The sequence below is a fragment of the Dendronephthya gigantea genome, unplaced genomic scaffold (genome assembly GCF_004324835.1).
Source record: "Dendronephthya gigantea isolate DGI-Jeju-01 unplaced genomic scaffold, DenGig_1.0 000016F, whole genome shotgun sequence".
In the NCBI taxonomy this organism is placed as follows: domain Eukaryota; kingdom Metazoa; phylum Cnidaria; class Anthozoa; order Malacalcyonacea; family Nephtheidae; genus Dendronephthya; species Dendronephthya gigantea.
The window spans coordinates 1,836,161-1,860,965 of record NW_021163026.1 but is presented as its reverse complement, the minus strand read 5'-3'; the positions used below and the strand labels follow the sequence as shown (position 1 = coordinate 1,860,965).

The window sequence follows — 24,805 nt, the reverse complement described above, 5'->3', positions numbered from 1 at the left end:
AGAGATTATCCTTACTGGACCTCTAGGAAGAACAGTTTAGAACTGATAGAGCTATCCAGTATAAATAAAGTTAGTTTAGTTTAGGTTTCCTCTTGTAGTAACACTGGATCAATAAGAGATTATCCTTACTGGACCTCTAGGAAGAACGGTTTAAATCATAACAATTACACACAAGAGAATAAAACAAATTAATGCTTTATTAAAACAAATACAACATCCACCAAATAAAATTCAACAATTTACATAAAATTTGTCGTCAATTGATGTTCGTGACTCTGAATTGCCTACAGTTAAAAGTGTATTTATAAGGAATAAAATATTTTAGACATTAATAGCGTGTGTAAACAGAGGTCGGTTGTACGAAAGATGGATTGCGTTATCCACCAAATAGTGACACTAAGGTTTAATCAATGTTTTACCGAACAACGGGCAACTTTAGAGCGATTGAGAAGCATTATCCGGTGGATAGCGCTGTCTAGCTTTCGTACGACCTTCCCCAGAACGATAGGTGAAAGACATAAACGATTGCATGGTTTCATTTCCATCAGTAACCAATGTCAGTTTACTCGCGATAAAATCTTTTTGGTTATCACAAGAAAGTACAGCTCACAGTTTGAAATTACTCAATATTAACATTTTGTTTATCAAGAATGATGTATAAATGATAAATTTCGCACCATTTTACGCACTGAAGCAACAAATGGCAAATTCGTGGCAAAAATTGATTTCATTGCATAGTAAATAGATTATGTCATAATATACGTTCACGAATGTCATCTCCTGGTTCATTCACGTGAGGACATTTTAATTAATCAACATGCAGTAAAATCAATTTTTTGTCGAAAATTACGGCATTTTGTTGGCATTTTAACAGCATTTTAGGCTGACCAATATTCAGTTTCTTTAGACTTTATCTCATATCTTTCACCCGGCAAGCTATATTACATTGACAGTGCATTGTGTATCAACAGAATAAGTACATATCTTTTTATAATATTGTTCTATATATATATTTATATTTATATAATGTGAAGCAATGATTTTATATACCTAGATTATATCGACTAATATATATTTTAACGAGGGACATAAATACCCTGCGATATGTGTACCCGGGGTTGGTGAAAGGTTGTAAGCGTAGGAGTGCATTGCATGCTGGGACATATATCTGTTTTACAACCCCGTGATGTATGAATGGGGTAAGATGAAGTAACCAGACTGAGAATATGCCGTGGTTATCCCGTTATCGTTACTTTCATCTTGGCGGCAATTTTAGAGTTAGTGTCTCGCAATCTCACGAACGAGACACGAATGGATCTGTGGGGACACCGAAGACATCTCGAGAAGGAAATCCACCTCGGACCACTTCTACCCTCAAGAGTATCCGCCACATTCGTATGTTGTACCCAATAATCCAGGCCTGTCTACTGTACCATAGTAAAATACTTGTGAAAATATCAACCCCACCGCCCTAGTGGAAAATATGAACTCCAAAGACCGCTGAACTTCCCCAGATCTCAGACCTCCCGCATGCTGATGTAATAGATTGTTTCATGCAGTTTACAAAATCTTGTATCTAATTTCGTCATAACGCTCTCAGTTACATTTCTTTGAAGTAAACGAAAATATAAATATCTGACAATTGGCGAATATCACATTTTTACGTACAAATTCCAGCTGTTTTTTCATTCCTGCGACTTTCTTGAAAATCCTATAACTACCGCTATTACATCAAAAGCATGCAGGGAGTTTCGTCTCTAAATATAATCTTATACAATTTTTTATAATTATATTTTTTAACATTTCTAATTTTGGTGCTAAATTCGCTCTGTGCCTTTCATTTATTTTGACACAAATTTCGTCGGGAATGTGAAAAGTACTATGGGTTAAAATCATCAACTTCTTCAGCAAGGCTTACTTTTAAAACCCAACGACAGATAAAATCTATTATGGTGCGCTGTATGTACGTTCTGACTAATATAATCTAATATGTGGACTATTTTCAAGTCGTCTATTATCGAGAAACTCGATAAAGTACAACCCTGTGTCTTCAGTTGAGAAGATGATGTAAAACCAGCTACATATAGAGCTCAGTAGTAATACGCACCTCGACCATGCTACAGGAGTCTGAGAACGAGTCTGAGAACGTCTGTTACGACACCAACAATAGGGATGAATCCCCGGGAGGCCTACTTCCGATTGGCCCAAGTCTCGCAGACACTAGGTTCTCATGAATGGGAAATGTTTCTCTCCGGGGGGAACGACCCCCGAAGCTTATGCCTGCTGCCGCGGCGACTGCGGGCGCAACTGTTGGAGCTGAGGGTGTGATGGTTGAACTTGGTGAAAATGCCAGTTTTAGTGTGTAAGAACCGCCACCTGAGATGTAATCAAACGATTAGTTAGCTAGAACTAAATTAGCTGAACTACTTTTTTCCATACAGGAAAGCTCTGTCAGTTCGAAACCGGTCTTCCTAAAAGATCCAGTAAAGATAATCTCTTATTGATCCAGTGTTACAACAGGAGGAAACCTAAACTAAACTAACTTTATTTATACTGGATAGCTCTTCCCCAGTTCTAAACTGTTTTCCAGAGGTCCAGTAGGTATCATCTCTTATTGATCCAGTGTTACTACAGGAGGAAACCTAAACTAACTTTATTTATACTGGATAGCTCTATCAGTTCTAAACTGTTCTTCCTAGAGGTCCAGTAAGGATCATCTCTTACTGATCCAGTGTCACTACAGAAGGAACCTAAACTAAACTAACTTAACCCATTTTTACCTTCAGGATTAATCGTCACATGATTCACAAGAACGACTGCTTCGGCTGCCGACTGCACTCTTGGCATTTCAAGTAAACCACTTGAAGATTTCGCGCTTCCTGAAAATAACATGGTGGTTATAAAACAAGGACGCTGCGTTTCAAAACTGCCCGGAATCAGAGCTTCAGTCGAAGAGAATGCGCATGAGCTTGTTCTGAGCTTACCTTTGGAGAAGAAAGTTCCACGAATCGGAGATTCGGCTCCTGACGTCAGAAACACCTGAACAACAATGAACGAGTGATGATTGTATTTGGCAAAATATTTCACTCTGGTCAGCTGGAAAGGTTGGTTTTGCTATTACTATGAAGTTGTATCACTTACGTCTTTGAGTCGATCTAGGGTGCAGTTGCGTGGTGCATTGAAAAAATGAAGCATGCGCGTTGGAGGTTGATATCCTAGATACAGCGTCAAGGAAACTAAATACAATTCAATTCCTCCGCCAAGGAGGAAAAAACTTGTACGAATCATTATTCAACTAAGCCCCAGAGAGAGTTAAAGACACAGGCTGCTTGCACTTTGGCAAGAACAGAAAATACTCAACAAAGGATACGTTTTTTAGGCTCTGCCCTCCGGAATGCTAAAATACAAAGAAAAATGAGTTATGTTGCCGGAAAGATCACAGATATTGACTGACATTGTTATTGGCAACTGGAAAGATATTCAACATCAGTTTAGCAAACGCTAAAATAAAACTAATATTTCACAAACAGGTGACAATCTTAGCTGGGATATGATAACTGTGACTGGACTGTGATATAGGTCAACGCTTGAAGTAAATCACTCACTTACTATTTAAACCTGTTATTCCTGTTTTCCGTGTACGTCACAGTCGCGGGCGTTCCATCGTTTAGGGTGTTCACGGTGGACGAACCCGCAATGTAGGGGTGTTTGGAAAATCTACAGGATCGATGGAAATAGTTATCGGTAAATACGAAAAGTTTCGAGAGAAGTTTAGCAAACAGAGGTCTACTCACGCAATCACGAGCTTGCAATCAAACAGTTCCAGACCATTTAAATTTTTTATTATCATTTCGGATGCCATCTTGTCCGACATCTGAATCATGGCCACACCTGGCTTGTTTGTTAGAAATTTTATCTGAAAAGAATGACAGATTCATAATTTGAACTAAAGAAATAACATGGGTTAGTTTAGTTTAGGTTTTCTCCTGTAGTAACACTGGATCAATAAGAGATGATCCTTACTGGACCTCTAGGAAGAACAACTTAGAACTGATAGAGCTATCCAGTATAAATAAAGTTAGTTTAGTTTAGGTTTCCTCTTGTAGTAACACTGGATCAATAAGAGATGATCCTTACTGGACCTCTAGGAAGAACAGTTTAGAACTGATAGAGCTATCCAGTATAAATAAAGTTAGTTTAGTTTAGGTTTCCTCCCGTAGTAACACTGGATCAATAAGAGGTGATCCTTACTGGACCTCTAGGAAGAACAACTTAGAACTGATAGAGCTATCCAGTATAAATAAAGTTAGTTTAGTTTAGGTTTCCTCTTGTAGTAACACTGGATCAATAAGAGATGATCCTTACAAGAACAGTTTAGAACAGAGCTATCAAGTATTAATGAACTTTTTTGCTCTATACTTACCTTAATTACGTTACCATAAAGACAAAACAAGTTAAACAGACGATCACAATTCATTCGCTCTGGATGCAGACCATAGACCATGAGTACACATCCCAATCCCCCGTCTGTGGGAAAAAGGTAAGTAAAGTATTATGTAAGTTGAGAGACGAAGGGGGGGGGGGTCTAAGGCATTCCAGGAAAGACGAAGGAAACAAGGTTTGGATGACGCGGGGGGGGGGTCGTAATAAAAAGAGTTGAAGACAAGTCGGTCAGAAACAGAAGTGTCACAAATGACCACCAACCTGGATTAAGGATTGTTTGGCCAGAGCCAATCACACTCTGGGGAGCTAAGGATAACGGTGAAAGACCTCCAGGACTGTTAGGAACACTTGGGAACAAACCAGCCAAATCAGAGTTATCCATACCAGGAGTAAGCGAAGTAGACATTGGATCGCACGAAGTGGAATCACCAGATACACCACTACTACCTAAAATGAAATCCGGGTCATTGGTATCACATGGGTTACTACATGTGTTTTACATTGCTTTGACCTCATTTTCTCACCTTGCAGGACACTTAGTTTGGACAAAATACCTGAAGAAGAAAGCAATAAACTCTCACAAAACTGAATCAGTCAAATAGACAGGCAACTCGTCAGTTTTACTTTGTTTTTCTTATCAAAATGGCCACAATTGATGCAAGCAATAATGTTATTAACGTAGTTTCTCACTATGAACTGTTGGAAATGCAGAAATCTTTGCCAAAGCATCATTTGAGATAGGTAATTGACCGCCAGGCATTGACATCGCTGGGAAAAAAAACATGTGACATCCCTATAAGCCCAGGTGACAAATGGCTGTAGATACATCTTCAGATATACCTTCAATCATGCGAGGGATAATATTGTTTTCATTAAACCCCATATGTTGGGTCGTGAGTGATTAAAAAGGGTCATGAGTGAATAGGAAGGAATGATTTAATAAAACATGTTCAAAAAAACAAGCATATTCTACAATTTGCCTCTTAAGACTTGTAAATTGTTGAAACATAAGACTACATACTGTTGAGAGGCGCAAGAACATTACTGGATCCACAGTCACCTGAAAATAAACGGGAACAGATCAATGTTAGGGTGCAATGTGATTAGGAATTTCTAAGCGACTGGCATTCGGTTCTTTAAATCCGTAATCAAGATGGGAGGTCCGGAATCTAAGAAAGGAATCTGGATTTCAAGAAATGCAACCCAAAATCCCTGAAAAAAAAAATGGAATCCAATGTATTGAATTGAGAATCCAATAAGGAAATCCTGAATCAAAGACATTCAGTCTGGAATCCAACAATCGGGAATGCAGGATCCAAGAAGAGAATTCGAGATATCCAGTCCGGAACATGCAATCCGAGAGACGTAGAATCAAGACGTAGAATCCGAAATCCAAAAAAGGCAACCGAAAATCCAAGAAATGCTACCTAGAATCTAGATGCCGCTTCGATTACCATACACGGAGATATGGATAAAACTGCAATTCTCTCAGGAACGTCATTCCACTCTAAAATTAGGCTCGAATTGAAGACACTTACCAGTTATGCATTCGTTATTATCTTGAGTAAAATCCCAGGTCTCTTCGTCATTTTTATACACATTTAATTTCTTCGCCTGAATGAATAGAAATCTGAACTGTCAAAACATGCATCATTCAATAGTTGTTAGGCAAACTGCAACATGCACGTAATGTTAGAGGTTAGAGTACCCGTGAATATTCGACTTTTAGTGTGCAACACCCAGGATAGATATCTTGCCCATTCAAATGTAATTTGGCCTGTTCTGCGGATTCAATACTGTCAAATGTGAACTTTGTTAAGGAAGAAATACAGTTAGGAACAGATTATATTAAACGTAAAAGGATCATATGACAAAGTGTGATGAATGCAGCAACGAAATCTTTCCCTAGCGATATAATTAGTCTTGGAGTGGTCATGTCTGATATTTTCATGATATTCAATCCAATGTCGGATTATACAGAGATCTGTCAAACGAGATATTCTGATAAATATAGCGACTTCTACCAGCGATCATTCCAGAAGGAGAAATCCTCACTGGTTTTTTAAAACTATAATTCATCTGTTATCTTACACACTTAGGACTAGTTGGGAAGCAACGATTATATTTCAAGGTACATGTGAAGCTTTTGTTCAACCAGATGAATAGTCTTCAATGAAATTTATCTTATCTTTACGAAAGTTCGCAAGGGGGATCTATTCGGTCTATCTTTACCAGTTCATGTTTAAAAGGATATTCGACAAGGCACTGCAAACCATTTTTATGAAAGATAACAATCTTTAAGACGTTGCCATATGGCGAGCAGACATGAGATATGACATTCTAAAATTATATATCATTTATCAAATGTCAATTTGCCTTGTCCTTTTTCTGTCAAAATACTTAAAAAATACGTGACGATGTATTGATATAACGGAAAGCAAAACAAGAAACTGTAGCAAGAGAAGCAATGAACGGGGAAACAAAAATACCAAAAAAATATCAACAACAATAAAGTCAATTAGCGATTAGATCTTGAGTTAAATTGATTAAAATACTAAAATATAGGGTTCTTCAACTAGATACTAATGGAAAACAGTCTGTGACGTCAATAGACAGGGAGAAAACAAGAACAATAAGTTTTAACACACAAATCAAACTAAGATTTAACAACAAAGACTGTTAAATTAAAGACAAACAAACGCAGGAAGACAACTAACCAACGTAACAGGTAATCAAAGTGGAGCATACTACTCACAACATCTATGGAATATAGCGCGTTCATAATCGTTAATAATAAAATATTTCCACATATATCTTGTTCACCAGGACTTTGAGGCGACATTGGAACGGGATAGTGACCGCTGGGAATCTTGTCTCTGAAAACATTTAACATTGAATCAACGATAGAGCAGGACAGGGGTTAATCCATGTCTAAATATGGGACGGTTTAGAGCAAGCTATCTCCGGGTACGACTCGATTCAGAAATCGCGATAAACCGTAGCTATATAGACAATACCTTTTTATTTCTTGACTTTTTGAGAAATTCACGTACATCTGTCTTCCCAATAATACAATAGGATTTCCCTGGAAGAGGCCAAAATATCGAAAACAAGTTAAAATTATACTTCTTAAGAACGTTCGTAAAGGAACTAAACTTGAAAATGGAATGGTTCTATTATGCGTTGGGCCATGGTCACATGTGGCTTATCTCATTCGCTAAACGCATTCAAAACAAAAGATAATAAGTAGAGATGTCTCAGAGTCAACATTTCTAAAGTTGATCAGAATTTACCGCCTTGGAACGCATGGTGCCACACGCAAAACGTTTGTCGTGAAGGTGAATAGTTTATCAGAAGATCTTTGAGTGAAGTCATAGTTGTATTGTTAAGGTTGAAAGTATATCGTGCTTGTTTGTACCTGGGCGAAGCGGACAAGCGCAACAGCAGAGTCAATATCCTAGAATAAAGATTTGTTAACTTAGAAAGGCTTAAACCATGATAAATTTACAGGACATTTGAGATATCAAAAAGACAACACATGCAAAGGTCGGGGAAAAATCTACGACAGTCTAAAAGGCTGTTCAACAACATTCTGGCTCGTTCTTGCGTCCCCATGCAGGCTGCCGGACAACTTGATAACGTTTTGCTTAAAGATTCCCCTCAGATTGAATTTACAAGCTTGTCACAATTTGTTCCCCCGAATTGTTATCGTCCCTACAATTCTGCAACTTGGCAACACTACATCCCAACATGCAACAAGTAAACGAAACTAAGGCTTTTATTGTGAAGATATATTGATAAAGCGATATCAACTGCTCTAAGTACCTCGAATTCCACCAAAGCTTGGCGTATTTTCGGAAGAAGAGCTACGTATCTGCAGAAAAAAACCCCAGCAACGTTATCTTGAAACATCGGTTCATTGGAATTAGGAAGGGAATTAGCTGGAATCCTGGCCAAAACCATCGCCAACACTTTAATTGATTTGTCACATTTCACGCAAATCATCTACGCTTCCGTGTCGAATTCCTCCTCGTCCCCTCCCCCCCCCACCAAATCATTTCTACATCTATGCTAAATGTTCGCATGACATATGACATAGTTGATTTGTGGGAGAAAGAGGGACAATTTTGAAAACAATCCTGCGACTTCTGATTGTCATGTGTGAATTAACAACGAGTGTTTAATGTTTTGAAAGATTGTGGGTAGCTTGTGGTTGTACCCCACCAGCATATCTCAATCAAATTGGGGAGTCCCCCTTCTTTCCCGCGCCCCAAAAAAAACTTCGAGAAGTGTCTATTTTAGACAGTTGTTATACGACATTTGATTGCGTCTAGTTTCAGCCCAGTGAACTTACGTTATTAACGTTGACAAACGGTTGTAAAACACCGATGAGATCCGTTTCTTTCGTACCGTCAGCCACCGCGCGGCAGTGAATAACCCTTGACGGAGGAGTGTCGTGGAGAGGATTGGGGATAGGATTCGATTCTAAAAATTGACATGACATATTTAAGGTGGCTGGCTGGCAAATTTTTTTTTGTCCAAAGGAAAAATCTTATCACACAGTCAGATAGCGCCAAAACCTAGTTACAACTTATCTGATGTCAGAATAAAAACATACAAATTAAGCTAACAGGTTATTTTCAAACAAATCACCTAGTAAGCATAAAATTTAGCCAAGGTAATCGATTTTAATTTTCAGATAACTGCTTCGCTGCCACTGTTTTTATTTTAACTTTAGACATAATTTTAAGCATAGAATTAAAAAAATAATCAAGTCTCATGCTTAGTTACGATTGTTTTGATGTTGTGGTAAACATAAATAAATCGTAATCAATGCACATTCTCTGATAATTCTTTATTTTCATACCAAGATACGACGATTCTGATAAAGAAAGCATAAAATTCATGACAAACTCACATTTTCTTGTAACTCCCAAACCTAGCTACGGTATTTTTAATTCATATTTTTGGATAAGTCTCATGCTTAGTTACGATTGTTTTGATGTTGTGGTAAACATAAATAAATCGTAATCAATGCTGATAATTCTTTATTTTCATACCAAGATACGACGATTCTGATGAAGAAAGCATAAAATTCATGACAAACTCACACTTTCTTGTAACTCCCAAACCTAGCTACGGTATTTTTAATGATGTGAGCATAGAATTAATAAACAAATTGGGTGACAAGAGACAAACAAGGGAATATTAGGACAAGCCAATTTATCAGCTCGCAAACTACACCCCTGTGTTTAAGGCAACGATGAGTAAAATTATTAATGATTCATCAAAACCTCCGGGGGGAGCGCACATCGTACCTTGCCACAACTTTCCGTAGTTGCGTCTAATTTTTGCTCCCAAATTAGTTAAAGATTTACTCATATAGCTACTAATGACCAATACGGTAATTGACGACTGGATATAAGCACATCTGAGATGAATACCTTTCTTTCTAACATGAACGTCTGAATCTCTTTCAAAACGACTACACTTCTTACCTTTTTTCAACGAATACATTTAGGTCGTAAAACATTCGTGCACAACTTGACAAGCTCTCGTTAAACATGCCAGGAAAACGCAGCCGAACGACGCAAATGCGTTGTTCTTTAGAGTCATGCTAGCTAAATTTAGCGCGACGACAGACGAGTCGGTTTAAGGAATTGTCCTCTTTGACCTTCTAACCTAGTTAAGACGTATATTTGACGTACTAGGTCTGTTTACCGAAACAACGTTAGAAAAAAAATTTGCATTAATTTCAAGAAAACCGTTATCTCGGGGTTTTGGCTTTGTTAATACGCTGTCAGTTGCCATGTTTTCGGTTAACCAAATCTCGTTGAAAACGCAGAGGTGAGGTACTTCAGAGAACAATCAGTCCCTTATAAGTACAGATGTAATACCATATTCGGAATATTTTGGTATGACGGTAATTGCCTCTGTCAAATGATACATATTAAATATAGATTTGCTATAGCGTTAAGGATTTGTGGTGTCTATATCAAAACAACTAGTAAAACAGGCTCGCTTAGTTTCATATTTCAGAAGCATAATCGGATATTTTTTTGTCCAAATAATTAGAATTTAGAAACATTCGATGGACTTCTTAGAATGTACTGAAACGTTTCGAATTGTTACGGAATTTCTGAGAATGTAATTTGACTTTTCAGGAAGTAATTTATCAGGGAGAATTTTAAATTCTCAGACTGTAACGTGACTTTTAAAAACCTAATGTGAATTCTCGGGAAGTCTTGCATGCAACTGCCTAAGGTTTTTTAATATAGAGTAACATAACATAAACGAATTTTCTAAAATTTCTATTTTAGATTCAATCGTTATAAAACATTTTATACTTAGAGTATAATATCAATAAAAATAATACTTATTCCAAACAAAGATGGTAATTGACCACAGCGGTTATTATCGTATGAAAACAGAGTATTTAAAACTTCAATTTTGAAGCCATTTTCTCGGCTGCAAGAATAAAAGCAAATACACTTTTATGATCCAATTCATATTTAATCTCCAAGTGTGTCAAAGAAGATAGCTTTCAAGTGTTTTTGGTAACGATGACCCACTTTATAGCTACCGTCTTTATATTATTATAAGGACACACACGCAGGTGCAATGAAGCAAACAGGAGTCGCGCAAAGGTTTCACAAAACTGTCTACGGTTTTAACTCAGCGAGATCTCATTCAACGTGGATTGCGCTGATCATGAAAGCATTGTGAGAAACATTTCGTGAGAAACGGCAATCTCTATCTAAGGGGTTGTTTACACAGATATATGCATGCATGCATGCATGAATACACGGAGAGTGCATGCCACGTTGGATTTTAACACCAAACGTTAGCTTCAGGGCGAAAAGCTGAGAGGAAAGGGAGGTTACCGGCTATTAGAATAAGCGCGAACTTGCTTTAGAGTTAATGAAAGCGTTTCGTTAGCCCAAGAAAAGGTTTTCGTGACTTAAACGAACCCTTCTAACGTTAACAGCACTGAAGATCGATTCATGCATTCACAAGGAGTAGCTTGATGGGACTTCTGCACTCGTTAATACAGTTAGGCGGTTAATGCCTGTTGTTTGTCCACATACACTATGCTTATATATACTCCTTATATAAACAAAGTATGCTCAAAGATGAACATTTGCTTTCGTTGATTCTGTGAAAATTGCAGCAGATTTTCTTAAGTGTTCGTCGACTGCACAACACTCAAGGCTCTCAAACATACTGGACCGAATCACTCAACATCGCACTTTGCATTTTGGCATTTAAAACAAGGAAATTGATGCAGTGCGGATTACCTTTAGCAACGATTAGGGAATGATTGAAAGAAAGAACAACAAAATTTCAGGATTTGGATTTCTTATCTCTGCTCAATTGGACTTTTAACTCCGCGAGAATGAAAGCCGTTTGACGTGAAGCCCTCGTGAGACGAGAATAAGAGCAGATATCGTCGAGATAGGAAGAGTTCATGATGACCACTAGTATCTGATCAACTACCGTTAGAAAAGACTGAAAACGTGTTGCAAATGAAACTAAAAAGCGACGTGTTGCAAATCAACTTTGATGATGAAAGTTTCATAAACTATATCATCTCCCAGGGTAAACGCCGGCTACCCCATGGTCAAAAGATTACAAAATATTAAAAAAAAACAACATCACGTCACGAAAAACGACTGTTGTTACAAGGGAAATTACTGCATCTAAACGTGCTTTCGTTAGCCGCGCTAAATCCTAAACACGCTTTTTGCATTTATTAAACAAATCTGAGTATAAACCATTTGTGTTTTATACAAACGAGCAAGTTGCGCAAGAGAGGTGAGATGAAACAAGTATATCTTGTTTGGAAAATATTAAAGCCGCTGAGTGCAAGTTGTATGCATGGAGGGGGTACAAATCGTTTCTCATTCAGGTCTGAAAAATGCAGGAAAATTATATATAGTATATAATCCTTTCACAAACGATTTCCACAGATATATCATGCGGCATTATAGATTGTACAAGATTTTTCCCGAGAGATAAATTGCTTATATATCTGAATCAATAATTTACAGTATCGCTTAATTTGTGCAATTCTCTTAGTCTGGAAAGCGCTAGACAGCCAAATAAAATCGCTCTGTAGACACCACAAAATTTGGAGGTTATTAATCGGCCGCGATCTTGCGTTTGCCCGCTAAAAATCGATGTGAAATCATACGTTGATATCCGACGCGCACTAGTGCAATATACACAAGTGAATGTTGCAAAATACATGTCTCTAAGCAGAAATATACGTCGACAAATATATCCCTCTCTTCTCTAGTGTTTACACTTGGAAAGAAAAACAGCTGCTCCGGGCAACTTTGTGCGACTGAACACTTCCAATTAAAAATGCCAGACTCGAGCAAAACAAAACGAGATTAGGAGAGACAGAATTTTCTCGCTTGGGAATGGATGAGCTTAGGCGAATGCGATGTTCTGCCTATTCTATATGATTTTTAAGAACTTTCCCATGGTCTTGACATTCTTGAGAAATTTGAATAAGAGAAGCAATTAATAGATTAAAACTGAAGCTTTAATATGAAATATTTTTCACAAATGCTGTCAGGTAAATCTTATTATATAATCTGCAAAATTTCAATTATTCCCGATGCAATTACTTTTAAGGCTTCGACGTATAAGAAAAATCCAGCCTATTCCTTCAAGGAATATCATGATTTCGGAGAAAAATACTCACAAAATGTTGCAAGTTAGAAGCTTGTAAAACGCTTCGAGGTTTCCTGGGTCGGTTTAGCTGAAAGCTTAAAGTATACGCTACAAACAATACTAATTTTGAAAAACAAGAGTCGTAGTCTGAACCGACATTATTCAATTCAGACATAAACATTCACGAACAATATCATAATTTGCAATGTATTTCGACACAATGCCGAGGCACTTGCAGATAAACGTCATTGAAGAAACGAAGTATGGCTGCATGACGGACAGAATAAGCGTTTAGATGATTTTATTACACACGAAATGAATAGGAAACGATGTAGCATTGCGCAAAAAAGTTACAGCTTTACCTCAGTATAAAAAAATAATCGGCTTGAAGCCTGATCGCGAGCCAGGCAATTTTAAATTATGATAAACATTTTAGTTGGGGGTCTTATGGAAATCGTATTTTTTGTTCTGGTCTGGACAGTCCGTTATCTGCGCCCATCTGCCATCGATAATTAAGCACGAAAATTGCAACAAAGCAGAGAAAACCAAAGCATAATCAATTTTACTCTCTAGATAATCTGTTTGTGAAAGAAACGGCGATGTAAGCTTCGCGTAGCAGCGAATAAGACGACCCTGTTATACATTCGAGAGCATTTTGGTTAGCAATGGGGGGTAACTAATCATTAAGTTGTTGTAAAAGGGCACAGTGGGTAGCGATTTCAAAACAAAGAATTCAAACAGAAACGAAACAGATCAGGAATAGCTGTGTCTTATTTCTCATCCTTTTTAAACGCTTTTCGCATTCACATTCAGGCTGTATTTCCTAGTTTATGAAATATACTGGATTGAATATCGAATTAAACTCTGTCTAATTGAGATATTAAATAACCTGCGTTTTCAAAATATTTCACTCGTCTGGAACAAGTAAAACAATTGCTTCAGTCTGCCTTCGCTAATTTCCGTTTTTGGTATCATATTTTGGTCTTCACGAGACAGCAAACGATTAAAGGTCATATAAAGACACTTTCCTTTAAACCTCATGCATAATCGGGGAAAAAGAAATCAAAATTAGTGATTAATTAATATGTCCGACTATGCCTCATTTACATAATAAACATACACTTATTTCCTCGTGTATTTTGAAGCAGAAATCTACGGCAATACGTGAATCTCGAATCGCAACACAAAGTACATACGAAGGGTCAGAAATAACATCGCTAAATATGTTAAACATTTATACCCAAGGCAAGTTTGCAACACCTTATGTATTCATTTACGAATGTAACTTTGATCAATCGCTTAGCAAAATACACAAAACCATGCGTTAAATATTTATAATATGCCCTTTACGCGTTGCGAGAATAACAAAGACCATGTATACAAATTTGAGCATACCTGTGAGTTCTGTCGTTAAATTTTCTTTATTTTCGCAGTCTAAGTTCGCCGAGAATCTAGCGCTGCCATCGATATTACTTGAAAAATTTAAGCGTGTCTCGTTTGGGCTTAAATTCGAGCCATAACAAGAGTTCTCGTTTGGAGTGTCTGTGGATGTTTTGATTTGCGCCTCTGTCGGGGGGCTTTGCGACAAGCTACCGATGCCTGCTTCAATGTCTGCAATGTTTCCCGTTTGATTAACGCCAGCCTTGTAGAATTTGACAAACTTGGACTCGGAGAAGTCTGTTTTTTGCCGTCCTTCCATCTTGGGTTTCTTATGCGGGGATTCTACAGCGGGTAGCATAGCGGTATCGAGACTCCTTCGCTCCGTTCCAAAGGTTATAACATCTTCTGCGGACAATTCGCTGACTCGACTGACTAACACGAGGTCAGCTGTACGCCTCACGGGCTCAGGGAAAATCTGGGGAATTTTTACGTATTTCCGTTACATGCGTCAACCAATCACAGCGCGTTCGAATAATTTCTGACCAATCGCGGCTCGCGATTCAACATCAAATCTCCAGCCCACTTTTCGCGTTGCCAGTAATCAAAAACCGCTTATTAATTTTGCATATCTCCTGTCTAGTGTGCGTAATTACACCCCTGGCTTCAATCTAATGATTTTGTTCTAATTGGTTTCCTCATCCAATCAAATTCAATCAAGAATATTCCAGTGATATTTCACTGCAATTTATACGTTTCGCGTCGTTATTTGGTTTCCGATAAATCACTCAATTTTCGGCGATTGCAACTCATCAGAGTTCGAGCATTTTCCCAATCCGACAAACTCGGTTTTTGCAACTTTTGATTCCACGTTGTTTAGTTTGTTCGCACACGTCGAGATTCACCGTTTTTGCGGCAGCAAACTGTTATTTGGAAAGGTCATATGAGTATAGTTTTGATAGCGTATAAAGAAAAACATAAAAAATTCACTACCTTAAAAGGCATGATGTCGCGTCATATATGGTGAACAGAAATAAAAAGATCTGGTTGAAAACGAAATCAGCTTAAAGCAATGCCAATTGTCATTCAGTAACACATTTTGGGCGTAATGCTACGATTGTTCAAAAAAACTGCAAACTTAAACGCAGAAAAAATCCTCAAGAGCCGTTATCAGACCTAATGACTGCTGTTTATTTGGAACTTTAGATATAGTTTGAGGTACGGGACTATGGGTGGCACTAGGGATTCTCTAACCAAGAGTGGGTTAAGTAGACCTCCGGTATTAGAGACTAACAAACGCTGTATCGTTTATCGAAATTCTCTCCGGGGAATTAAGAAGATGTTTTGTTGTTTTTAGAACAGTATTTACATACGAACGCATGGAGTGCTTTTAGGAAAGGCAGATTAAAATTTCATTAGGATGGAATATGGTTCCCCAGCGACAGAACATCTGGTTTGACTGACGAGTATACGCATCGGAAATTCTCCTCCGTATTTACAAACTGGGAATAGTGAGGAATTTAATTACAGTAACCTCTAATACTCCAAATCCCCAGCAGCACTTTAGCCGTTGCAAATACCGAGAGCTAAACTCTCCTTGCTTCGGATTAACAGCTGTTGTTATAAACTGCCGCGTTGGAAGAATAACGGTGATTATCTAATGATGTTGTTCAAAAAAACCTTTCAAACAACGGCTTTGAATTTCTCTTTGTATAAAAACTGAACAGTTTCTAATGATAGTCGAGTTCTAATGATAGGGAATTCAAAAAGGCGCTACACCACCTGAGGTCAACGCCAGCTATATGTTTTAAGTGTGTGAAATATTTTAATGAAATTTTCGAGATGAATAATTGAAAAACCGCTGCCAGGAGCATCGCCTGTAACGGTTGCTCTAAGTATTTGGTAAGCCAGTTGATGATAAGATATCTCAGCCTTAATCCCTTGGGTGCCCAAGAGAGTGCTTAACCATTGATAGATTAAACGTAGGTCTTGCCAAATGATTAATATCACGGAAACTTGAGACTTCTGGATACGTCAATCCGGACTCGGTTGCACTAAATACGGAATTCTTGTAGCTGTTCCACACGCAGGCTCTGCCATTAGTAGTACATCTTTAATTTACGTTGGACGATCAGCTATCAAAACAATAGTACAGTCTCGTTATGCATGTCATTTGGAAGCCTCATTAGAGCTTTTAAACAATCAAAATATTTGCTAATGAATCATTAATAATGATTATCTGTTGTTTTCCACCTCGTCAACATAGAAAATGTTAATAATTCAGAAATAATCATGCGGTTTATATGGACCAATGTGTCATGAAACGTCCCGAGAATATAAAAAAACGAATTTGAATCACTTTGTTGTGCCCGGCTTCGCATAACAGAGACTGCAAATCTCGAAGCTTGTAAACCGTTTTAACGATTTTTTTCCAACAGACGCGTTAACACTCAATCGTTTTGGAATAAATAAATATATACACTTATGCACAAAAAATGACAATCAGTTTGTTTTAAACTTTTATTAAGTGTTTATACATACATAAATTTTAGCGACATTTTACACCTTGAGATAAATAAATAATATATACCGAACACAACAATATTGTTATGCACCTTTCCGTGTGTCCGACAGCTTTGGCCTTTTATTTAAATAAAGTCCATTTTCAGCTGCTAAAATATGAACAATATATGACTTGAAGCAATACGTTAAAGATATACAACATTGAAATATGATTGGTTAACCGTTCCTCTCTCTTATTGGTTAGCTGCATTCGCGCCTTTTCTCCTGGCAGCAGTCAACTGGGCCCTGACCTCGACCAGTTCCGTGCGCAAGTTCTTTACGTTCGTGCGTTCTTTCTCGAGGTCAACGGTCAGATTCGTGACATCGTCGACCAATTCGTTTTTGATTTCGGTCAGTTCGTTGACCTGCGCAATCAGCTGTGGTTTGCCTTGCATATTCGATGCCTTGATGACCGTCTCGAGTTCCTTGCAACGTTTCCTCGTTGTTTTCAGCTCGTCTCGCTGCTTACGTGACATTTCCCTCATTCGACCAATCACGACGAGTTTCTCGTCAAGGAGAACTTGCATCTTCATCACCCGCTCCGTGTCCCACGGCCTCTTCACCAGTAGACTTTGAATTTCGTCGCCCGCATTCCCCTCCACGTCAGGCACTTGCACAGCGGCGTCTACAAAGGTGCTCTGTGGACACGTGGACGTCGACGCGTCTTTCATAACCGGTTTGACTCGTTGAGGGTTTTCTTGTTTCGCAAGTAATTCAGGTTTGATCTTAGGCGCATTTTTGTTTCCTTGTGAATTTTTTACCGCCGTCATCGCCAGATTCTCGCGTCTGTTGTTGTACTCGATGTTAAACTTCTGTCCGTCCTTGGAATACATAACTCTCCTCTTCGTCACGTTGCCGGATCCTGCCGGAGCCTGTCGCGTTGTTTCGCCATTTCCAGGTGGGGTCACACCAGCCGATTTCACGGGCTTTGCAAGGCCCGGTGCTTTTCGCCTGTTTGCGGGTTGGTTTGTGCTAGCGCTCGGAGTTTGCCGGCTGGAAACGTGAGTTGCAGGTTGCTTTACGACTTCGGAGTAAGCCTGTTTTACGGGAGGCCCGATTTGAGAAGGATTTTGAGGGATGACGGTTTGTTGGACGCACTTTCGAGGCATCGGGCTTTGCAGGTGGGCCTGTTGAGAGCCCAGGGTTTGTGACTTAGAAACTGCCGTCTTAGAACTTTGTGCTGAAGGAGTTTTCGAGTTTACCAGCTGGTGCGATTTTGGGTTTTGCCGGGCAGAAGTGCAGCGAGGATCTTGCATACCTGACTGGGGACATTGGAGATCATGAGATTTGGAACTCTGAGGAGCCTTAGAACTTTGAGGGACTTTGGAGCCCTGACTGGCCATGGGAGGCTTTGCACCGTTTCTTTGTCCCTTTTGACCGACTTGTGCTGCGGGGTTTCGCTGCTGCGTCGCTCTTTGATTATCCGGGGAGACTGGTGCTGGATTGACGAGCGCTGAACTGTGTGCAAGGGCTGGATTGTTTGCACAGGAGGCGTTGCTAGGTGTGGGGTTATTCAATCCAAAGCATCCGGCGGTTAAAACATTTCTTAAATATTCGGGCTCTTGAGCGACCGAGGTGCTGGGATCGATATTTTTGTGTTTAACAATCTGCAATTAGACACGTATGATGCTCTTGACTTTCAGAATGATCAAAATAATTTTGGTAATCTTACCATTCAAAGTAAGAGGCTTCATGCTGTACATCGGCATACCAAATTACTAACTCAATCCCCAGACAAGTCAAAACATTGTAAATCTGAAAACATTTAACATTGAATCAACGATAGAGCAGGACAGGGGTTAATCCATGTCTAAATATGGGACGGTTTAGAGCAAGCTATCTCCGGGTACGACTCGATTCAGAAATCGCGATAAACCGTAGCTATATAGACAATACCTTTTTATTTCTTGACTTTTTGAGAAATTCACGTACATCTGTCTTCCCAATAATACAATAGGATTTCCCTGGAAGAGGCCAAAATATCGAAAACAAGTTAAAATTATACTTCTTAAGAACGTTCGTAAAGGAACTAAACTTGAAAATGGAATGGTTCTATTATGCGTTGGGCCATGGTCACATGTGGCTTATCTCATTCGCTAAACGCATTCAAAACAAAAGATAATAAGTAGAGATGTCTCAGAGTCAACATTTCTAAAGTTGATCAGAATTTACCGCCTTGGAACGCATGGTGCCACACGCAAAACGTTTGTCGTGAAGGTGAATAGTTTATCAGAAGATCTTTGAGTGAAGTCATAGTTGTATTGTTAAGGTTGAAAGTATATCGTGCTTGTTTGTACCTGGGCGAAGCGGACAAGCGCAACAGCAGAGTCAATATCCTAGAATAAAGATTTGTTAACTTAGAAAGGCTTAAACCATGATAAATTTACAGGACATTTGAGATATCAAAAAGACAACACATGCAAAGGTCGGGGAAAAATCTACGACAGTCTAAAAGGCTGTTCAACAACATTCTGGCTCGTTCTTGCGTCCCCATGCAGGCTGCCGGACAACTTGATAACGTTTTGCTTAAAGATTCCCCTCAGATTGAATTTACAAGCTTGTCACAATTTGTTCCCCCGAATTGTTATCGTCCCTACAATTCTGCAACTTGGCAACACTACATCCCAACATGCAACAAGTAAACGAAACTAAGGCTTTTATTGTGAAGATATATTGATAAAGCGATATCAACTGCTCTAAGTACCTCGAATTCCACCAAAGCTTGGCGTATTTTCGGAAGAAGAGCTACGTATCTGCAGAAAAAAACCCCAGCAACGTTATCTTGAAACATCGGTTCATTGGAATTAGGAAGGGAATTAGCTGGAATCCTGGCCAAAACCATCGCCAACACTTTAATTGATTTGTCACATTTCACGCAAATCATCTACGCTTCCGTGTCGAATTCCTCCTCGTCCCCTCCCCCCCCCCACCAAATCATTTCTACATCTATGCTAAATGTTCGCATGACATATGACATAGTTGATTTGTGGGAGAAAGAGGGACAATTTTGAAAACAATCCTGCGACTTCTGATTGTCATGTGTGAATTAACAACGAGTGTTTAATGTTTTGATAAAGATTGTGGGTAGCTTGTGGTTGTACCCCACCAGCATATCTCAATCAAATTGGGGAGTCCCCCTTCTTTCCCGCGCCCCAAAAAAAACTTCGAGAAGTGTCTATTTTAGACAGTTGTTATACGACATTTGATTGCGTCTAGTTTCAGCCCAGTGAACTTACGTTATTTTGCCAAACGGTTGTAAAACACCGATGAGATCCGTTTCTTTCGTACCGTCAGCCACCGCGCGGCAGTGAATAACCCTTGACGGAGGAGTGTCGTGGAGAGGATTGGGGATAGGATTCGATTCTAAAAATTGACATGACATATTTAAGGTGGCTGGCTGGCAAATTTTTTTTTGTCCAAAGGAAAAATCTTATCACACAGTCAGATAGCGCCAAAACCTAGTTACAACTTATCTGATAATGTCAGAATAAAAACATACAAATTAAGCTAACAGGTTCATATTTTCAAACAAATCACCTAGTAAGCATAAAATTTAGCCAAGGTAATCGATTTTAATTTTCAGATAACTGCTTCGCTGCCACTGTTTTTATTTTAACTTTAGACATAATTTTAAGCATAGAATTAAACTAAAATAATCAAGTCTCATGCTTAGTTACGATTGTTTTGATGTTGTGGTAAACATAAATAAATCGTAATCAATGCACATTCTCTGATAATTCTTTATTTTCATACCAAGATACGACGATTCTGATAAAGAAAGCATAAAATTCATGACAAACTCACATTTTCTTGTAACTCCCAAACCTAGCTACGGTATTTTTAATTCATATTTTTGGATAAGTCTCATGCTTAGTTACGATTGTTTTGATGTTGTGGTAAACATAAATAAATCGTAATCAATGCTGATAATTCTTTATTTTCATACCAAGATACGACGATTCTGATGAAGAAAGCATAAAATTCATGACAAACTCACACTTTCTTGTAACTCCCAAACCTAGCTACGGTATTTTTAATGATGTGAGCATAGAATTAATAAACAAATTGGGTGACAAGAGACAAACAAGGGAATATTAGGACAAGCCAATTTATCAGCTCGCAAACTACACCCCTGTGTTTAAGGCAACGATGAGTAAAATTATTAATGATTCATCAAAACCTCCGGGGGGAGCGCACATCGTACCTTGCCACAACTTTCCGTAGTTGCGTCTAATTTTTGCTCCCAAATTAGTTAAAGATTTACTCATATAGCTACTAATGACCAATACGGTAATTGACGACTGGATATAAGCACATCTGAGATGAATACCTTTCTTTCTAACATGAACGTCTGAATCTCTTTCAAAACGACTACACTTCTTACCTTTTTTCAACGAATACATTTAGGTCGTAAAACATTCGTGCACAACTTGACAAGCTCTCGTTAAACATGCCAGGAAAACGCAGCCGAACGACGCAAATGCGTTGTTCTTTAGAGTCATGCTAGCTAAATTTAGCGCGACGACAGACGAGTCGGTTTAAGGAATTGTCCTCTTTGACCTTCTAACCTAGTTAAGACGTATATTTGACGTACTAGGTCTGTTTACCGAAACAACGTTAGAAAAAAAATTTGCATTAATTTCAAGAAAACCGTTATCTCGGGGTTTTGGCTTTGTTAATACGCTGTCAGTTGCCATGTTTTCGGTTAACCAAATCTCGTTGAAAACGCAGAGGTGAGGTACTTCAGAGAACAATCAGTCCCTTATAAGTACAGATGTAATACCATATTCGGAATATTTTGGTATGACGGTAATTGCCTCTGTCAAATGATACATATTAAATATAGATTTGCTATAGCGTTAAGGATTTGTGGTGTCTATATCAAAACAACTAGTAAAACAGGCTCGCTTAGTTTCATATTTCAGAAGCATAATCGGATATTTTTTTGTCCAAATAATTAGAATTTAGAAACATTCGATGGACTTCTTAGAATGTACTGAAACGTTTCGAATTGTTACGGAATTTCTGAGAATGTAATTTGACTTTTCAGGAAGTAATTTATCAGGGAGAATTTTAAATTCTCAGACTGTAACGTGACTTTTAAAAACCTAATGTGAATTCTCGGGAAGTCTTGCATGCAACTGCCTAAGGTTTTTTAATATAGAGTAACATAACATAAACGAATTTTCTAAAATTTCTATTTTAGATTCAATCGTTATAAAACATTTTATACTTAGAGTATATATCAATAAAAATAATACTTATTCCAAACAAAGATGGTAATTGACCACAGCGGTTATTATCGTATGAAAACAGAGTATTTAAAACTTCAATTTTGAAGCCATTTTCTCGGCTGCAAGAATAAAAGCAAATACACTTTTATGATCCAATTCATATTTAATCTCCAAGTGTGTCAAAGAAGATAGCTTTCAAGTGTTTTTGGTAACGATGACCCACTTTATAGCTACCGTCTTTATATTATAAGGACACACACGCAGGTGCAATGAAGCAAACAGGAGTCGCGCAAAGGTTTCACAAAACTGTCTACGGTTTTAACTCAGCGAGATCTCATTCAACGTGGATTGCGCTGATCATGAAAGCATTGTGAGAAACATTTCGTGAGAAACGGCAATCTCTATCTAAGGGGTTGTTTACACAGATATATGCATGCATGCATGCATGAATACACGGAGAGTGCATGCCACGTTGGATTTTAACACCAAACGTTAGCTTCAGGGCGAAAAGCTGAGAGGAAAGGGAGGTTACCGGCTATTAGAATAAGCGCGAACTTGCTTTAGAGTTAATGAAAGCGTTTCGTTAGCCCAAGAAAAGGTTTTCGTGACTTAAACGAACCCTTCTAACGTTAACAGCACTGAAGATCGATTCATGCATTCACAAGGAGTAGCTTGATGGGACTTCTGCACTCGTTAATACAGTTAGGCGGTTAATGCCTGTTGTTTGTCCACATACACTATGCTTATATATACTCCTTATATAAACAAAGTATGCTCAAAGATGAACATTTGCTTTCGTTGATTCTGTGAAAATTGCAGCAGATTTTCTTAAGTGTTCGTCGACTGCACAACACTCAAGGCTCTCAAACATACTGGACCGAATCACTCAACATCGCACTTTGCATTTTGGCATTTAAAACAAGGAAATTGATGCAGTGCGGATTACCTTTAGCAACGATTAGGGAATGATTGAAAGAAAGAACAACAAAATTTCAGGATTTGGATTTCTTATCTCTGCTCAATTGGACTTTTAACTCCGCGAGAATGAAAGCCGTTTGACGTGAAGCCCTCGTGAGACGAGAATAAGAGCAGATATCGTCGAGATAGGAAGAGATTCATGATGACCACTAGTATCTGATCAACTACCGTTAGAAAAGACTGAAAACGTGTTGCAAATGAAACTAAAAAGCGACGTGTTGCAAATCAACTTTGATGATGAAAGTTTCATAAACTATATCATCTCCCAGGGTAAACGCCGGCTACCCCATGGTCAAAAGATTACAAAATATTAAAAAAAACAACATCACGTCACGAAAAACGACTGTTGTTACAAGGGAAATTACTGCATCTAAACGTGCTTTCGTTAGCCGCGCTAAATCCTAAACACGCTTTTTGCATTTATTAAACAAATCTGAGTATAAACCATTTGTGTTTTATACAAACGAGCAAGTTGCGCAAGAGAGGTGAGATGAAACAAGTATATCTTGTTTGGAAAATATTAAAGCCGCTGAGTGCAAGTTGTATGCATGGAGGGGGTACAAATCGTTTCTCATTCAGGTCTGAAAAATGCAGGAAAATTATATATAGTATATAATCCTTTCACAAACGATTTCCACAGATATATCATGCGGCATTATAGATTGTACAAGATTTTTCCCGAGAGATAAATTGCTTATATATCTGAATCAATAATTTACAGTATCGCTTAATTTGTGCAATTCTCTTAGTCTGGAAAGCGCTAGACAGCCAAATAAAATCGCTCTGTAGACACCACAAAATTTGGAGGTTATTAATCGGCCGCGATCTTGCGTTTGCCCGCTAAAAATCGATGTGAAATCATACGTTGATATCCGACGCGCACTAGTGCAATATACACAAGTGAATGTTGCAAAATACATGTCTCTAAGCAGAAATATACGTCGACAAATATATCCCTCTCTTCTCTAGTGTTTACACTTGGAAAGAAAAACAGCTGCTCCGGGCAACTTTGTGCGACTGAACACTTCCAATTAAAAATGCCAGACTCGAGCAAAACAAAACGAGATTAGGAGAGACAGAATTTTCTCGCTTGGGAATGGATGAGCTTAGGCGAATGCGATGTTCTGCCTATTCTATATGATTTTTAAGAACTTTCCCATGGTCTTGACATTCTTGAGAAATTTGAATAAGAGAAGCAATTAATAGATTAAAACTGAAGCTTTAATATGAAATATTTTTCACAAATGCTGTCAGGTAAATCTTATTATATAATCTGCAAAATTTCAATTATTCCCGATGCAATTACTTTTAAGGCTTCGACGTATAAGAAAAATCCAGCCTATTCCTTCAAGGAATATCATGATTTCGGAGAAAAATACTCACAAAATGTTGCAAGTTAGAAGCTTGTAAAACGCTTCGAGGTTTCCGGGTCGGTTTAGCTGAAAGCTTAAAGTATACGCTACAAACAATACTAATTTTGAAAAACAAGAGTCGTAGTCTGAACCGACATTATTCAATTCAGACATAAA

General features: G+C 38.3%; 2 protein-coding genes across 4 annotated transcripts; both read right to left on the bottom strand.

The window, feature by feature from the left end:
• Positions 1 to 222: 222 nt before the first annotated feature.
• LOC114520679 (heterogeneous nuclear ribonucleoprotein L-like) lies at positions 223 to 14,923 on the bottom strand. The gene is made up of 21 exons (XM_028541000.1): positions 14,521 to 14,923; positions 8,794 to 8,928; positions 8,269 to 8,309; positions 7,862 to 7,900; positions 7,461 to 7,528; positions 7,199 to 7,319; positions 6,698 to 6,783; positions 6,152 to 6,248; positions 5,982 to 6,057; positions 5,465 to 5,503; positions 5,134 to 5,211; positions 4,968 to 4,997; positions 4,705 to 4,890; positions 4,424 to 4,527; positions 3,795 to 3,916; positions 3,610 to 3,717; positions 3,378 to 3,397; positions 3,142 to 3,236; positions 2,985 to 3,039; positions 2,781 to 2,879; positions 223 to 2,376 (listed from the first exon to the last, which is right to left on the bottom strand). The coding sequence occupies exons 1-21, from the start codon at positions 14,861 to 14,863 to the stop codon at positions 2,153 to 2,155; spliced, it is 2,166 nt and encodes a 721-aa protein (XP_028396801.1). The 5' UTR covers positions 14,864 to 14,923; the 3' UTR covers positions 223 to 2,152.
• A 2,137-nt stretch (positions 14,924 to 17,060) lies between these two features.
• LOC114520588 (heterogeneous nuclear ribonucleoprotein L-like) lies at positions 17,061 to 22,261 on the bottom strand. Of its 3 annotated transcripts, none has more exons than XM_028540892.1 (6): positions 21,449 to 22,261; positions 20,301 to 20,427; positions 19,769 to 19,817; positions 19,362 to 19,400; positions 18,961 to 19,028; positions 17,061 to 18,671 (listed from the first exon to the last, which is right to left on the bottom strand). In XM_028540892.1, the coding sequence occupies exons 1-6, from the start codon at positions 21,465 to 21,467 to the stop codon at positions 18,611 to 18,613; spliced, it is 363 nt and encodes a 120-aa protein (XP_028396693.1). In that variant the 5' UTR covers positions 21,468 to 22,261; the 3' UTR covers positions 17,061 to 18,610. The 3 variants fall into 3 exon arrangements, with proteins under 3 accessions (XP_028396693.1, XP_028396694.1, XP_028396692.1); XM_028540893.1 differs by having other exon boundaries at positions 17,061 to 18,819; positions 21,449 to 22,257; XM_028540891.1 differs by lacking the exons at positions 18,961 to 19,028; positions 19,362 to 19,400; positions 19,769 to 19,817; positions 20,301 to 20,427; positions 21,449 to 22,261 and adding an exon at positions 18,737 to 18,814.
• Positions 22,262 to 24,805: the final 2,544 nt, after the last annotated feature.

Coding starts and splice junctions, on each gene's coding strand:
- LOC114520679 (XM_028541000.1), bottom strand. CDS start 14,863: ATGCTACCCGCTGTAGAATCCCCGCATAAGAAACCCAAGATGGAAGGA. Junction 6,784..7,198: donor CGCTATATTCCATAGATGTT/GTGAGTAGTATG, acceptor ATATAATTTTAG/AATGTCATATCTCATGTCTG. Junction 3,398..3,609: donor AGGAATAACAGGTTTAAATA/GTAAGTGAGTGA, acceptor TTTGTATTTTAG/CATTCCGGAGGGCAGAGCCT.